Source organism: Neolamprologus multifasciatus, chromosome 1, assembly GCF_963576455.1.
Source record: "Neolamprologus multifasciatus chromosome 1, fNeoMul1.2, whole genome shotgun sequence".
Taxonomy (NCBI): domain Eukaryota; kingdom Metazoa; phylum Chordata; class Actinopteri; order Cichliformes; family Cichlidae; genus Neolamprologus; species Neolamprologus multifasciatus.
Window position 1 is genome coordinate 1,081,535 of NC_140439.1, and position 16,954 is coordinate 1,098,488.

Here is a 16,954-nt window from a genome sequence, read left to right on the forward strand (position 1 = left end):
TTTTACTGGATCTCAGTGCAGCATTTGATACAGTTGACCACAACATATTACTAAAATGACTGGAGAACTGGGCAGGTCTTACAGGAACTGTACTAAACTGGTTCAAAACATACTTAGAAAACAGGAAATACTTTGTGTCAATGGGTAACTTCACATCTGAGCAGACAAGTATCACATGTGGAGTTCCCCAAGGTTCCATCTTGGTACCCCTTCTGTTTAACATTTACATGCTCCCACTGGCACAGATTATAAAGAACAACAAAATGAACTTTCACAGCTATGCAGATGACACACAAATATATATCACAATGTCACCAGGAGACTGAGGCCCTGTACAGGCTCTTGGTAAATGCATTGAGGAAATTAATGACTGGTTGTGCCACAATTTTCTCCAGCTAAACAAAAACAAAACTGAAGCAATAGTCTTTGGTGCCAAAGAAAAACAATTACAGGTCACCAGAGAACTTCAATCTATACACCTAAAAACCACAAACCAGGCGAGAAATTTGGGTGTAGTGATGGATGCAGACCTAAACTTAGAAAAACACATCAAGACAATAACAAAGTCAGCTTACTATCACCTCAAGAATATTTCAAGGATAAAAGATCTGATGTCTCAACAGGAACTGGAAAATCTAGTCCATGCATTCATCTTTAGTAGGCTTGACTACTGTAAAAGCATCTTTACAGGTCTACCAAAAAAAAAAAAAAAAAAAAAAAAAATCAGTCAGACAACTACAGCTCATTCAGAACTCTGCTGCTCGAGTCCTCACTAAGACTAAAACATTGGAGGATAGATTTTAAAGTTCTGATGCTGGTCTATAAAGCTCTGAATGGTTTAAGACCAAAATACATCAGTGACCTCCTGACCCAGTATGAACCTTCCAGATCCCTCAGGTCATCTGGATCCGTTTTTTTTTATCAGTTCCCAGAGTCAGAACCAGACACGGAGAAGCTGCATTCAGCTTTTATGCTCCATGTATCTGGAACAAACTCCCAGAAAGCCTCAGATCAGCTGAAACACTCGGTTTATTTAAATCCAGGTTGAAGACTCACCTATTCTCAGCTGCATTTGAATAAAACACCAAATCAACACTTTTAAGCTTAAATTTCAAAATTTACATTTTAACTACTGATTTTACCTACTGTTCTTTTAATCAATTTTAAATCATGCTTTTTATTTGTTTTTGTTTTTTAATGTCTCTGTAAAGCACTTTGAATCACCTTGTTGAATTGTGCTATATAAATAAACTTGCCTTGCCTCAAAACTCGCTCTCTCTTTTACTGCTCTCTCTCTGTCTCTCTCGCTGTCACTCCTAAAACTTCCCATGTTTTTATTTTTGGTCGTAAGCAGAGAGTGCTTGCTAGCGCTGTCCTTAGATACGGTGGCCCCTAGAGACAAAGCATGTACAAACTCCAAAACACTTACAAATTCCAAATAGCACACACAAAATCCAAAACACGTACAAAATACAAAACACGTACAAACTCCAAAATACGTACAAAATCCAAAATGCGTGCAAACTCCAAAACACGTGCAAACTCCAAAACACGTACAAAATACAAAACATGCAAACTCCAAAACACGTACAAACTCCAAAACACGTACAAAATCCAAAACACGTACAAACTCCAAAACACGTACAAAATCCAAAACACATGTAAACTCCAAAACACGTACAAACTCCAAAACACATGCAAACTCCAAAACACATGCAAACTCCAAATCACAACGGAAGTGCTCCAGGACGCTAGGGGCAGTGTTGAACTCGATTTGCAAAATAAACGGCAAGTTTGTTGCAAACACATGGGCTGTATGGGACGGTCTAGTCTCCGTCGCCCTTCCCAGGTTGCCTAGCAACCATGATACTAACCGTTGGAAACATGTCATACAACTTTGTTTGACAGAAATGAAGGAGAACATATTTTGTTCATCTGTTTGTTTGTTTCTACAAGAGCTTTGTGTGATTAAATTTTTTTAAATAAGTATCTGAGGCTGAGACCACAGGACAGTAAAACATGATTGTTGGGCTTCATTTCTGTAGGCTACTGAACAGTCATTTAAGATTAGCTAGCAAATAACAATTAGCTAATGTTGTTCATGAGACTAAAGTCATATCACTTTGGTAATGTAAATATAATATGGCCAATATTATAGTTATTATATTAATCATTATTAGCTATTACAGCAGTGAACATGAACTGTGTCAAATACTGAGCCTCAGTACAGATTCAAGTTGCCGTTATTTACATGTCTTATCACCTTAAATCTTCACTCAAAGACAAGTATATAGGAATGACTGCCAAATTTATTTGCCACTGAAGCAGAAGGATGGCATCTGAATAAAACCTCTCTTGACATGCCTAGATGACATTAAAGCTTGGCTGGCTCTAAACTTTTTAAATTTGAATGAAAAAAAACAAACAGATTTGTTGGTGTTTGGACCCAGTGGCCCCTGTGAGTCCTCTTCTTTTGATTTGGAACCCCTGGAAGTTTATTTTAAACCTGTTGTTATTGCCCTTGGTTTTAACTTGGACCAGTCCAGTTTTTATCATTTAAGGCAACTGGCAAGAGTGAAATCTTTTCTTTCTAGGCAGCACTTTGAAACCGTGATCCATGCTTTTATTTCTTCCCCTGTGGACTACTGTAACACACTTTATATGGGGGTCAGTCAGTTGTTACTCTGACGTCTGCAGCTGGTTCAAAATGTATATTGACAGTGCATATATATAGGTGTATCAAATATAAGAGACAAATGTTGTTCCTTCAGTATGTTGGCATTACTAAATTTGGCTCATTGCATACATATATTTATAAAAAGAAAATGTACAAGCTGTGATAACTGTTTCTGATAAAAATGAAAAGTAGACTGATATATTGAATATTCCTTTATTGGGTGAGAAAATCAGACCATGTCATAACTGCTTTAAGTCATACAGAATAGATATCAGAGCCTTAAACAGGCTGACTTCTGCTAAATGGATCAGAATATATAAAGCATATAAACAATTACAGCAATATGATGCAACAAACACAGCAGTGCTACTAATCCAAAATACTCAAAGCTTCATAGAACTGAAACAAACATTTTTAGCTCCATTCTGCTGCTGATACATACTTTAGGTTTCTGAATATTAAACGTTTTGCTGCCTTTCATAGTGTGTAACTTGAAGGCCCTGAGTACTTTCTCCCACACTGAAAACACTGGAATGATAAAATTATTTGAACATTACCTAATAAGACTGATTCAGGACAGACAATTAGTTATGTTAAACTTTTCTAGCAGTCCTTCACAAACAGGGAACAGCCTGTCTATTCTCTCCATCTGTCAGCTGCTGGCTCTTCCTCCTCCTCTTCCTCACACACTGCTGAGTTTGTCTTGGTGGATCATCAGGGGTGCAAAGCCTCACAGATGATGTGCAGCAGTGGGTCCCTCAGTCTGTCCTCACTCTGGACACTTGCAGTTGTCACACATGGAAATCAAATGTGTGATAAGCTGCAGGATTCAAACACAAGCGTAACTATCCATAATAGTAAAAAACTTATATGACTTAACTCATGAAAGTGGCCACTTTCTCATTACTTTCATATATTGTTTTAGTAAGTATCCAAAACATACAAGTTTCATTATAGAATTTTTCAAGGGATCTTATATCTGTTTTTACTCTTGTATGCTTTTCATACAAGTTTCACACAAGACAGATACAAACTTTATAAGATTTATATATATCTTTTCCATATGGGTAATGTTCATAATTTTATTCCACAATCAGAAAGAAAAAGAGAGAGAGTGCAGGACAGACAGGTGACAGTCTCAGGTGTATACACTGCTACAAACAGGAGGATTTAGTGTTTGTGTTATTACAAGTGCTAAACAAGAAGAGTTCCCAGATGGTACAGTGGACACATGTGGGACTCCTGTGATTAAAGCATCTTTCAGCTTAACGAGTGAACCGTCAGCTCGTTCAAACATACGTTAAAGTCCGTTTGGCTCGACACCACCGAACAGAGGCAGCAATATAACATAGCTAACATTAACAGTGCAGTGAATCCTGCTTGTGCCGTGATATTCAGGACTGCAAACAGAGCAGCATCACTGACTTTCTGCTTGTTGTGTTTGTGGATATATGACTGAGTTTAATTATCCATAAAATCATCACATTCTCTGTAAGATTAAAGTCAACTATTGAACGGCGTATATTTAAAAGTAAAGGCTTTAAAACCAAGTTAGTACAAACATCACTAATGTCACATAACTTTCCCGACATGTGGCCAACAGTAATGTTTTAATGTTCTTCATTATAAAAACATTTGCGCATAAGTGACATTATATTCAGCACTTCTGAAAGTTTACTCTTCGTCCGCTCCCGCCGTTTTTCCACAAAATTATCCACACCACCGCCACGCTATGAAGTCTGGGATATGTTGGGCCACGAAGGCTACACCGACCCATCCTTAAAATTCAGGGAAATTAAGGACGCATGTGAGGGCCGCATTTCAAGCAGCCTTTGAATTGGAACAGCCTTCGTCGTGTCGGTGTGACGTAATCGGCATTAAAATGCGGCCTTTAAGGCTGCAGACCCCAAATCCGTTCATTGGTACTTCCTGGCTTGTGCAGTTACTAGGTAACAAAAGCTCAACACTGCCCCTAGCGTCCCGGAGCTCTTGCACGTGCTTTGTCTCTTGGGGCCACCGTACTTGGACAGTGAACGTGATGAAACTATTGAGGAAAAAAAAAAAACAAAACACCAACACGCGTATATATTGTTTATCATGACTCTGGTTTTACATGGCCCATCAGCACAATTTAAAAACTGGTATATATCACCTTGTTGCTTTGTCTTTAAGTGGTCATGCGATTGGCTTACCACGACTACTTTATTCTTCCTCAGTCAAACAGCAGCACTCATGCGATTGTTTTGCCCCCTTAGCTCCAGGTGTTGTGCTAGACAGTGATCGTGATTACCGTCTGCAGGAGCGCACAGCTGCTTAAAGTTGTAGCGGCCAGATTACTTACAGCTACTTCCATGCAACGGATATAGGACGTGGTAAACTGAACACAGCTTCAACCGTCTGTTTGTTGAAAAATAGTAACAGACTGCATTTTCTTGTAACGGTGTTGTAACAATAGGAATAGTAATTAGTTTTACTTATTACTGAAAAAAAAAAGTAACGCCATTATTCCCATCACTGCTGACAGTTGGCACATATGCAGAAAGCATTTCATTGTTGTCAAATGAAGGAAAGATTTACATGAGGACAAATGTCCTGCAAAAGAAAACAGACAAGTTTAATGTAGTCTTTGTATCATGACCTATGGGATTTAGTTGAAATCTGTTTAGGCATTTCTCTGAAAATTGCAGCATCTTGAGAAAAAAAATTAAAATAAATAAATAAATGTACCAGTAAAATAGAACTACAGGAAGGCAAGACGAGCCAGTGGAATGCTCAATAATCCGCTGGGAAACAGGGTCCTGCTGTTCATGTGGGCATTGTTTCAACAAGTACCTGCACAATACTGAAATGCAGTCTTTGCTCAAGGGTGATGCTCAGCTCAGAGCGCGCGCATGTGTAAAACATTTTTACAGGGTTCATACGCCTTTTTCAGGGTCAAATTGAAGCACTTTCAAGGTCCATTTTCAAGCTTTTCCAGCACCCCACCCGCCTTTATACATTAAAGTGCTTGTGCTTACAACATCATGTTGAGTCAGACAGGCATGGAGAACAGCACTGATTGGGAGAGGCTTTGAATAGGTCACATAGTGCAGTTCAACAAGACTTTAAGAATGCACAAGCGTCTACTTAAAATCTTTTTAATTTATCATCTGTGATATTATGTACAATTCCAATGTATTTTGTCCATCTCCCTTAAATAAACAGGCAGCCTTAAAGTATGACATATTCATATACAAAGTACACACATTTGTGTACTGTGTCAGTGTGACCTTTAAGACATTTATAATGTTAAAGTAGCTTGATGTGTAGGTGCTGACCATAAACACATTTTGAATGAAAACTGGGGAACTTTGGTCACACAGAAACAAGTCGCTATCCTTTGTGACCATATGGATCAGTCCCTCATATTACCATTGAGGGACCAAGGCACCAAGTTAATACTTTAAAAAGCTGCAGCAATACACAAATATAAACAATACTTGGTGACAACTTTGCTTTTAGCCTCTAAGGTCCAGGGTATAATTGGCCGTTTTTGACTACTTTTGATTTGGCCTCTATATTTCACCTTTAAAAACTGTTTCTTGCTAATCTGTTATTTTCTTATTTTGACAAACTGTATCAGCACAATTTATCTAAATTCAGAAAAAAATTGAATACGAGTAAAAAGTCATATTTTTGACTGTAAAAACCACAAGCATGTTTAACGAATCATTTTCATAACTTAAAATACAAATAGAAATTTTACATTCTTTAAAAATATGCACAAGTTTTGCAAACAAAGTTATGGTACTATTTACCTAAAAATGCAACCAAGGGTCAGACGTTTTTCATATAACCATTTAAAACTATTTACAGGAAAATCAGGTGTTCTGCGTCAAAGAAGGCGGCACACAAATTTATGCAACTCAAAAAAAAAAAAGTTTGTGTCCACTATAACACAGATGAGAACAGCTGTTATTAACAAAGGTAGGATGATTTGCCACTGAATTTTAGCTGTTAAAGTACGCTTCTAGCTCATATTCAGAAAGGTAGGATGGTTCGCCACTGAAATGTGGTTATTAAAGTATGCTTCTAGCTCAGATTAACAAAAGTAGGACGATTTGCCACAAAATTTTAGCAGTTTAAGTATGCTTGTAGGTGACATTCAAAGGTAGGTTGGTTTGGCTGTAACTCTGACCAGTCAGAGTATTTTTCTAGCTAATATTCACAAAAGTAGGACAATTTGCCACTGAATTGTGTGTTGTGCGCATGCGCAGAAACAACGGGTAGGACGGTTTGCCAGGTAGGATGGATTCCCAGAACACCAGAGTAAACGCCACCGTTTTATTAAAAACAAAAAACATCGGTTTTACGTGTCCTATCAACACAATTTAACTGGTGTATAGTTTGAAGTCCACACGTTCGACCCAAGTTGAAATGGAGACTCTGGGTCTGTCGACCCCAGAGGGTTAATCAGAAAGCCTAAGTTGGCTAGTTATGTATTGGGCTAATGTTTAAAGCTTTCACTTGAGTAAATTAACTCATATCACTGCTAAGTAATGTTAGCTAAGTTCACAACATATTCCATAATAGCGCTGCCATACTGCATCACACAGTGCATTTCAATCATTTCTCCAGTGAGTTTGATAGCAAAATAATCATAATTTAAAAAAAAAAAAAAAAAAAAAAGCGCATGTGTAACGTACACGTACTGGAAAATTTGTGTTTTTCCATCAAACACTCATTAAAACAGCAACCTACAGGTATGTTAGCGCACTCATCACCGACTGTCTGAGGGAGGGACGGGGGTCACACGTTGAAACAGGCGCAAGGCAGCCCAGGTGGGGAAATTTTGCGACTCAATTTTTATATCTGAAAACTATTCCGATAGTTATTTGTGGTGAATGAAATACAGTTACACTTTCAAGCACCGCATCTGAAATTCAAGCACTTTTCAAACCTTGAATTTGTTTTTTTAGAAGACAGATTAATACATTTGGACTAATGAACACTGCATCAGATGGATCTTTTACACCACGCTTTATTATGCTACTGTTTAATGCACATTTCCCCCTTTAACTGAAATCACATAGGAAATAAGCTCCGAATTATATCTGAAACAAAAAGAAAGCAGTTATTTGTTGCAAACCAACAGCACCTCAAACTTAATTCTACACTCAAAATTAGTTTTATTCCAAAGCCATTTCTTTACATACGTGGTACTAAACTGAATTCCTTGCCATTATCCTTACCAGCTCTGACAGTGAACTGGAGCTATGAGCTTTCCTCACATTAAGATTGCTTTCCATTTACCTGGGTGGGACATGCTCTTCTCCAGCTGCTTTAAAGATTCTCCTGTCAGCATGTTGATCTCATCCTTAAGGCGCCGCTGGCCATCTAAAGTAAGGTGCCAAAAACATGACTTCCTCTTGCCATCTCTGCACAGCTGGTTGCAAGTTTTGCGAAAACTGCTGTTGAAGCACAAGTTGTGTCGGATAGTGTTCTTCCAGCCGTCTGGAGCCGTCTGAAAAAATGGGAAGTGCTCTCTGGGAACGGGCAGAGAGTCACATCAGATAGTGCAGCAGTTTTATCCAGTTCAAACATAACTTAAATGAAAAGGGACCCATCTGATGTTTTGAAAGACCTAATCATGCGTTTCATTTAGCATGCAAGGTGAAGTAACCTTGTGGGCAATTAGACAATCAAATCCTAACCTGGTGAAATTGTAAATCTGCTGGACTTTGAAGCTCCCTGTATGGCTGCTCTTGAGCGCCAAGGCAATGAGGATGCAGTAATTGACTGGTGGACGGGGCCAGCAGCCTGGTTTAAGAGGCTTATTGTCCTGAAAAGAAAAGAAAAAAAAAACCCACACAAAAATCAAAAGCCCATTCACGTTGAAACAATTTTAACATTCACACACCTGAAAGACAGCACTCACAAACCCCATTCTAAATGAACTGCATCGCTGAAATGCATTCTGGGATATTGCATTTCGAGCTGATTGGAGACCAAAACAGCCAATCAGATTTTTTTTTGCATCCAAGTCTGTGATTGGTTTGTTGCCACAAAATGGTGTACAGAAAAAGTTGAACACGGACGGGCAGAAATGTTGAGCGCAAGCAACACATTGCAAGCAAGCGCAAATGCAAAAGAAAGAGCGAGAGGGGCTGCAGTTTAAAATTCGAACATGCACAAAAACTGGGAGTAGTTAAGCACCATAGAAAGGAGCAACTAGAATAATGACAATAAAGAGAAACACTGAGAGCCTACGGCATTTGCCCAATTATTGCAGAATATGTAGATGCAGTTTTATTGGGACTAAGGAAACTGTCTCTCCAAAATGCCCATTTATACGCAGCCACGTCATTGACTTCGTCTCAGTTAAATTACATTTTACACCGAATCCTAATTTGTTTTAGTTTGGGTCAATTCATTAAATTCCTCCAAAACACTGTAGCTTTAATTGAAAAGTTTCTCATTTTAATTCATTTGGACAAAAGCCTGTCTGAGGAAAAAAGGGTTCTCAAGACTTCAAAAAGGGCGAGTAATGAGCTGCCTGCATCCCACTGAAGGAAACTGGTTCAGGTCAAAGATATTGTTCTCACCCTGGGCTTTATGGTCCTCGCCTTACGTCTGCTCTTGACGGGTTGAGAGGAGATGACATCATTCTTGACCTAATCATCAGTGATGGTCAGATTATTGACAGTTAACGTTAACAGATACAGGTTGTTTCAATCATTACAGGATTTTTAAATGCAATGTTCTAAACGTGTATTTAAATAAATGTAAAAGATGTGGAGACTGAAATCACTTTTTGATTAGTTACACCAAATAATGGAAGACTGGGCCTGTGACCCATGTTTATTGGTCAATGGTAATGCGTTTGGTCTTTAATGAATGCCTTGGGATAGCCCATGAACACAAATGTTTAATCCTACGCTCACATGTCAAATCCAGAAAATAAATGAAATGTTCATTGAGACTCTGCAGAAACACCCAGCACTCCAAGTAAGGTTGCCGCTGCAAACAGAAACAGGCGATGCATAATAGAGTGGCTGTGAGTGGTTAGTGTGTACCGTGTACTCAGAAGAAACTGATTGCAGCAGCTCCCCCTGGAGAGGACAATCATGGCAGGAAAACACCTGGAGCTCTGCTGTCAGGGGACATTGGGTCTCCAGGAGCCCAGTTTGGCTTTCCTCAGCTGGTTCACACACAGGCCCCACGTCAGCATTAATCTCGTTGTACTGGATCGGGCAGGCAATGCTGGGATTCACCAGCAGCCACAGGTTTGGTTTCACAAAAGTATCTGATGCACAGAAATATTCAGTTTGCTACAGTGATCACTTAAGAATAATTTCTCCAACACATGAAGCCAGAAGCATAAAAATCAGAGGCAAGAGTGTCAATGTGGATGCTCATTTTCCAGATAAGACATTAAAAACCACATTCTTTGTAACAGTTTCCCTCCTTTCACAGTACACACACAATAAATAAAATAAAATTGGAAAGCAGAGTGGTGGAGCAAAGTTTTGACAAGCAGGCATCTTTTGTGTTTGTCTGTCACTGTGCACTGGCCCAATAAAGGATGGATGTAAATGCATACTGGTAGGCTACCAAAGCTGAGCATGCAACACTCAAGCACACGCATACAGCACTGTAGTGCCAAACACAAAGCACAAATAATTTCAGTACGGTAACAGAACTGCATCCTTGTGTATTAGAAGAAACGTGCTTTAAGGTAGAAAATAAATAAAAGGATTTCAATCAAATCACACTTCAGTGTGTAAAGCAGCCCAACGTGTGTCCTAAACTGACTGTTTGCCATTTCATTCAAACCACATTTTCAAATGCAAACTAAGAAACACAGAGTGATTGTAAGGAGTCATTTGGTGCCGAGTTATGGGGTGGGACTCAATGCAGCTCACCTGATGTTTTATCGTACCAAATAAATTCATCTTTCCTTTTCGAGGTTCTTACAGAAGGCCTCTGGACCACATACTGATCACTCACTTTGTCATCTGTCAGAGACACACAAACACAATGACAAAATACACACCGTCTTGACGGTGTGTATTTTGATTGACTCGCTATTTCAGAAGGAATTAAAAACTGCTCATCCATATGACAAAATAAAGAGCAAACACTACTGAAGAAAAAATAATCCATCACCATGATATAACTGGTCAGTGGTTGTAGCCAGTTTCAGCTCCTTGTCCATGTCCCAGTCAGTCAGACCAACAGAGCAATGCAGGTCAAAGAGTTGTGCTTTGGTTTTAAGCTGTAAGGTCATAGCTGAATGCATTTCAGTGGTTTGGTTCCTCTCCGTGCAACAGAAACTCTTAAATGTGGGGGCCTGCAGACTGTCTATACAACAGCTGGAGCTAAACAGCCTAATTGGACACAATTAATCCTAACAGGATGCAGCCTGTGACGACTGGACACATTTAGGTCTACAGTAAGCAGAAATTTCAATTCAGGTGTAAAAAGTCAAAGTAAATAACACCTTCCAAAAACAAGATTCTCAGTCTGAATCAATTAAACAGCATCACCTGTATTATACATACATATATATATATACACACACACATACACACACACACATATACATGAAAGAATAAAGTTACTTTGAAACCAAGCACACCATTGTTTTTCTTGTGACATTACCAATAAGTTTGATGTGTCACATGGCCCTCTTCCTATTGAAAAAACAAAAGTTGTATCCAAGATGGCCGACTTCTAAATGGCAACCATGGTCACCACTCATCTTGAGGAGTTTGCCCCTCACATATACTAATGTGCCACAAACAGGACTTTAATATCACCAACCATTCCCATTTTATTACGGTGTAGCCATATAAATGGCCCACCTTGTATATATACACACCAGGAGTGGAAGTAATGAATTACAAATACTCACGTTACTGTAATTAAGTAGATTTTTTGGGTACTTGTACTTTTATGAGTAATTTTTCAAGTGTGTAATTTTACTCATACTTGAGTACAACTTACACCATGTAATCTACTTCGCTACTTATAAAATCAAAAGTCGCTACTGAGTACGCCCACAATCTGAATTAATATTCAAACCTTTCGTCTGCATTTTTGCAGCCAATAAGGCCGTGCAATCGCAACCGCACCAATTTAAGACGTAAGCAAAGAATAAACTCCGCTGCAGCAGCAGGCACAGGTATCTAGAGGTGCTAAATGGTGGAGTACAAACTACTTCATAGACGGAAGATTTGGAGACAAAGAAGCCAAAATGGAGACAGAGGACAACACTGTCAACCATGAAAACGACGTAGAAGAGACGGAGGACGCATGCCCATGGCCATACCTGGAGGAATTTTTCATGTACAGAGGCAGAAAAGGAGTCAGCGTCCAGATTAAGTGCAAACTTTGTTTGACCTCTACAGTCATTTCAGTTTACAGCGTCTAATCTAAAAAAAACCACATTGAGGTAAGAGGTTTTACAACTATACGTGTACAATATTGCCTTCTTATTTTTCATGTGTGTTAAGGTTATTAGTTTGGCTAAGATATTGTCACCGCCATTGGTTAGCCTGATATTAAAATAAGATGGAGCTAGCTAATGTGCTTGTGTGTGTGCATGCATAATTGAGCTACAATTCATAGAAATGTTTTAGCTTATTATTTGGATAACCACCGTCATTACAATAAATTAAATATGTAGTCATTTAAAACTCACAGGCCTACAATCAGCTGCCCTATATTTAAAAAAACAAACAAACTTGAACACAGTGCTGAGCTGCATCTCAAATTAATCTTCCAGCTCTCAGCTGACATGTACCAGAGCCCGATTGATGGAGTTGATCAGTATCATTGGCCTGATATAGGTCTATCATAGTGACATGGCTCTTAATCAGTAGGGTTATATGTTTCCCAATATGAGATATTTTTTTAAAGAACATAATGTGGATTGTTTTTATTTGTTAGCTGTATGGGCAGCATTTTTGTGTATGTGATCCCTTTTCTTAAATTAGATTTGCTATATACACATATTTTGCTCTCTTAGTATTTTTAGGACCTGACTAATACTGAAAACTTTAGGGTGATACTGATAAAAAGGAGTTAAAAATTTAGATACTGATACATTGGTCGATACTCTTTTTACAGATAGTATACAGATTACAGAACTTAGAATGTATACAGAAATTCATGTTTTTTGCAATGATCGTTCAAAATTGGTTTACATTTGTAAATAAATACAGCAATATATCTCCAAGATTTGACCAAATTCACCACTCTTTTATACTATGCTAAACAATCAAAGATTAGCTCAAGTCTAGTTGAATGATGTTTTAAAAATGTGTTTTCCTTTAGTGTTAATCACAGTGATGTTATGAAGTAATGTATGAACCTGACGTATGATAATATTTATCTCTACAGAGGAAACATCAATCGAAGATTGAGCAGTACAATATCACTGTGGCATCAACATCTCATCAGCGAAAGACCACAGCCACACCAAACAAGCTCTCAGCAAATACAGAAGCCAAGTTACCAGACCTGATGTTGAGAGCTGCAAACAAACATGTTCCACAAGCAACTGTTGACAAGCTTGTCATCAATTTCATATGTGAGGGTCTACAGCCATTTGCAGTGGTAGAACAGCCATCTTTCAAAGAATTGGTTACCACATTACAACCTCAAGCCAAAGTCATCTCCAGACCCACTGTCTGTGCCAGAATCTGTGAAGCTGCTGATCACATGACTTTGGTTGGAGCATTGGATAAAGTCAAATTTGTTGCTACCACTACTGATTGTTGGTCAACTCATCAGAAAAGTTACCTTGGAGTCACATGCCATTGGATAGAGGAAGAGTCCCTGGAAAGAAGATCTGCAGCACTAACGTGCAAAAGATTGAGAGGGTCTCATACATTTGACATGCTTGCTGGTGCGCTTGATGATATCCATTGCCAATACAAGATTAGAGGCAAAGTTGTAAGAACCAAAACTGATAGTGGATCCAACTTGGTCAAGGCCTTCCACATGTTTGGGGCACAAAATGACGTAGATGAAGCTGAAGATGAAGCAGACCCAGAAACGCTTGACCTGACTGACCATATTGACTACCATGAGGCAAGTGCAATTCTTGATGAAGACTCTGGTTTGGAGTATCAACTCCCGCCTCATCAGCGATGTGCATGTCACCTGCTAAACCTTGTGGCAACAACTGATGCTGCCCTAGCAGAGAGCATGAATGAAACCTACAAGAGGCTCTCCCGTGCAACCTTTGCAAAATGCCAGGCCATTTGGAACAAAACTGGCCGGTCTCATTTGGCTAATGAAGTGGTAGAGGACAAGTGTGAGCTACAGATCATTCGTCCCAATGCAACACGATGGAATTCAACCTACCTTGCCATTGAAGGGATAATACGCATCATTGATGAGAAGGGGGAAGATGCCATCAGGAGCATTTGTGAGAAATTCAAGGTGAAAATGTGAGTAAAATTGGACACCTACCAATATGGTTGCAAATTTTGTAAATTTTCCTTAATGGATGGTTAAAAACGTGAGCAGACTCTTAATATTAAATCAGAAGATCCCTATTATAGTCACGGTGGGTTTTGTTGTTGTGTCTTACAGGTTGAGTCCTGCAGAAGTTGCATTCCTTAGGGAGTACTGTACCACCATGAAGCCACTGGTGAAAGCTTCAAACATCCTTCAGTCTGAGTCCACTTCCTTTATGGGATGGCTCCTGCCAGTAATCCAACAACTACTGTCCAAACTTAGCAGGCTGGAGACATCAAGCAAGACATGTGTGCCACTCATCAGAGCCCTGCAAAATGGCCTTCAAAAGTGTTTTGGAGCGATGATGGAGGATCCAGAGTTGGCTGCAGCTGCAGTCCTCTTACCCAAGTTCAAGACTTCCTGGACTGACAGAGCAGATGTAATTGAGGCTGGTAAGGATTCATGTGATCCCATTTTTGTGTATTTTTACATTTGAACACATGCTTAAGTGAGTATTTCACCTAATACATTGTAAGTTATTGATGGTTTGTCCTGAATACTAAACAATCCTTTTTGAGAATTTGCCGATTTTAAATTTGTGTTCAGGAATAATCACTGAAATTTAAATAACAAAATTGTATTATCTACTTGCAATTACAGCCTTGACATACATCAAACAACATCTTGAAACGACAGAGCATGAGAGTGAGGATCAGCAAAGAGAGTCATCTGATGAAGATGAATTCTTCTCCAAACCAATCTCAGAAGGCTGCAAAGTGCAGTTGAGCTTGATGGTTACCTTGCTCCTTCTCAGCCATCAAAAACCTCTCTCTTAAACTGAACACAGCTCTGCCTGCTTCTGCTACGTGTGAACGACTTTTTAGCTGTGCTGGTCTACTCTTCACAGCCAAACGAAGTCGGATTGCCTCTGTTAATTTAGAAAACCAGCTCTTGCTGAAACTGAACAAAAGGTTCAGAAAGTAAAGTGTGACAGAAATGCTAAGAGTTTAAGACACTTACCTGCCTGTTGTTCAGTGTATGGGGAAAAGTTTAAACAGTTCTACGCATGTTCAGAAACATTTTTGTCATTGTTTTAACAAACAAAATTCCTTCTTTTATATCTACATTTATTTACAAAACAAGTTACCTTTCTATACCTTGTTCATCTGAGAAATGTGCTTTGAACATAAATATTTATACTGGTGAATCAAGTTGAATGCCTGCTATTGACGACAGAATAAAACATTGGTCTGTTAAAAAGTAATTAATACTCTGAGTAGTTTTTGAGAAGAGTACTTTGTACTTTTACTCAAGTATTTTTTTAACACCAGTACTTTTACTTGTAATTGAGTACAATTTAACGAGTGTAACAGTACTTGAGTACAAATTTTGAGTACTCTTTCCACCTCTGATACACACATACATACATATGAAAAACACCCAGCATGCCCCTGCGGGCGGTTTATCCTTCAAGCTCGGGTCCTCTACCAAAGGCCTGGGAGCTTGAGGGTCCTGCGCAGTATCTTAGCTGTTCCCAGGACTGCGCTCTTCTGGACAGAGATCTCCGATGTTATTCCCGGGATCTGCTGGAGCCACTCGCCTAGTTTGGGAGTCACCGCACCTAGTGCTCCGATTACCACGGGGACCACCGTTACCTTCACCCTCCACATCCTCTCGAGCTCTTCTCTGAGCCCTTGGTATTTCTCCAGCTTCTCGTGTTCCTTCTTCCTGATATTGCTGTCATTCGGAACCGCTACATCGATCACTACGGCCGTCTTCTTCTGTTTGTCTACCACCACTATGTCCGGTTGGTTAGCCACCACCATTTTGTCCGTCTGTATCTGGAAGTCCCACAGGATCTTAGCTCGGTCATTCTCCACCACCCTTGGGGGCATTTCCCATTTTGACCTCGGGACTTCCAGGTTATACTCAGCACAGATGTTCCTGTACACTATGCCGGCCACTTGGTTATGGCGTTCCATGTATGCCTTGCCTGCTAGCATCTTGCACCCTGCTGTTATGTGCTGGATTGTCTCTGGGGCATCTTTACACAGCCTGCACCTGGGGTCTTGCCTGGTGTGATAGACCCCAGCCTCTATGGATCTTGTACTCAGAGCTTGTTCTTGTGCTGCCATGATTAGTGCCTCTGTGCTATCTTTCAGTCCAGCTTTGTCCAGCCACTAGTAGGATTTCTGGATATCAGCCACCTCCTCTATCTATACCGTGCAGGGGCCTGTCCTTCCATGATGGTTCCTCGTCTCCCTCCTCTTTCTTGGGTTTCTGCTGCCTGAGGTATTCACTGAGCACACTGTCAGTTGGGGCCATCTTCGTGATGTATTCTTGGATGTTCGTTGTCTCATCCTGGATTGTGGTGCTGACACTCACCAGTCCCCGGCCCCCTTCCTTCCGCTTAGCGTACAGCCTCAGGGTGCTGGACTTGGGGTGAAACCCTCCATGCATGGTAAGGAGCTTTCTTGTCTTTATGTCAGTGGCTTCTATCTCCTCCTTTGGCCAGATTATTACCCCAGCAGGGTACCTGATCACGGGCAGGGCGTATGCACACACATACATACATATGTGTATATATATATATATATATATATACACATATGTATGTATGTGTATATATATATATATATATATATATATATACACATACATACATATGTGTATATATATATATATATATATATATATATATATATATATATATATACACACATACATACATACATACATACATATATATATATACATACATGTATATGTATATATATATATATATATATATATATATATATATATATATATATATATGTATGTACA

General features: G+C 39.3%; 1 protein-coding gene across 3 annotated transcripts; it reads right to left on the reverse strand.

The window, feature by feature from the left end:
* Window positions 1-7,621: 7,621 nt before the first annotated feature.
* On the reverse strand, window positions 7,622-11,010 carry foxr1 (forkhead box R1). 3 transcript variants are annotated; one of them, XR_014874160.1, is made up of 7 exons: window positions 10,826-11,010; window positions 10,582-10,674; window positions 9,733-9,962; window positions 9,262-9,330; window positions 8,371-8,498; window positions 7,970-8,180; window positions 7,622-7,770 (listed from the first exon to the last, which is right to left on the reverse strand). XR_014874160.1 is itself a non-coding variant. In XM_085160079.1 (7 exons), exons 1-7 carry the CDS (start codon window positions 10,956-10,958, stop codon window positions 7,742-7,744), a joined length of 915 nt encoding a protein of 304 aa, XP_085016205.1. In that variant the 5' UTR covers window positions 10,959-11,006; the 3' UTR covers window positions 7,622-7,741. The 3 variants fall into 3 exon arrangements, 2 of the variants coding, with proteins under 2 accessions (XP_085016205.1, XP_085016213.1); XM_085160079.1 differs by having other exon boundaries at window positions 7,970-8,202; window positions 10,826-11,006; XM_085160087.1 differs by lacking the exon at window positions 9,262-9,330 and having other exon boundaries at window positions 7,970-8,202; window positions 10,826-11,008.
* Window positions 11,011-16,954: the final 5,944 nt, after the last annotated feature.

What these genes read in the sequence shown, in the direction of transcription:
- foxr1 (XM_085160079.1), bottom strand. Translation starts at nt 10,958, where the DNA reads ATGCATTCAGCTATGACCTTACAGCTTAAAACCAAAGCACAACTCTTT. An exon ending in CGAGGACCATAAAGCCCAGG is followed by an intron (nt 8,499 to 9,261) that starts GTGAGAACAATA and finishes TTTTCTTTTCAG; the next exon opens with GACAATAAGCCTCTTAAACC. An exon ending in CAGATTTACAATTTCACCAG is followed by an intron (nt 8,203 to 8,370) that starts GTTAGGATTTGA and finishes GCCCGTTCCCAG; the next exon opens with AGAGCACTTCCCATTTTTTC.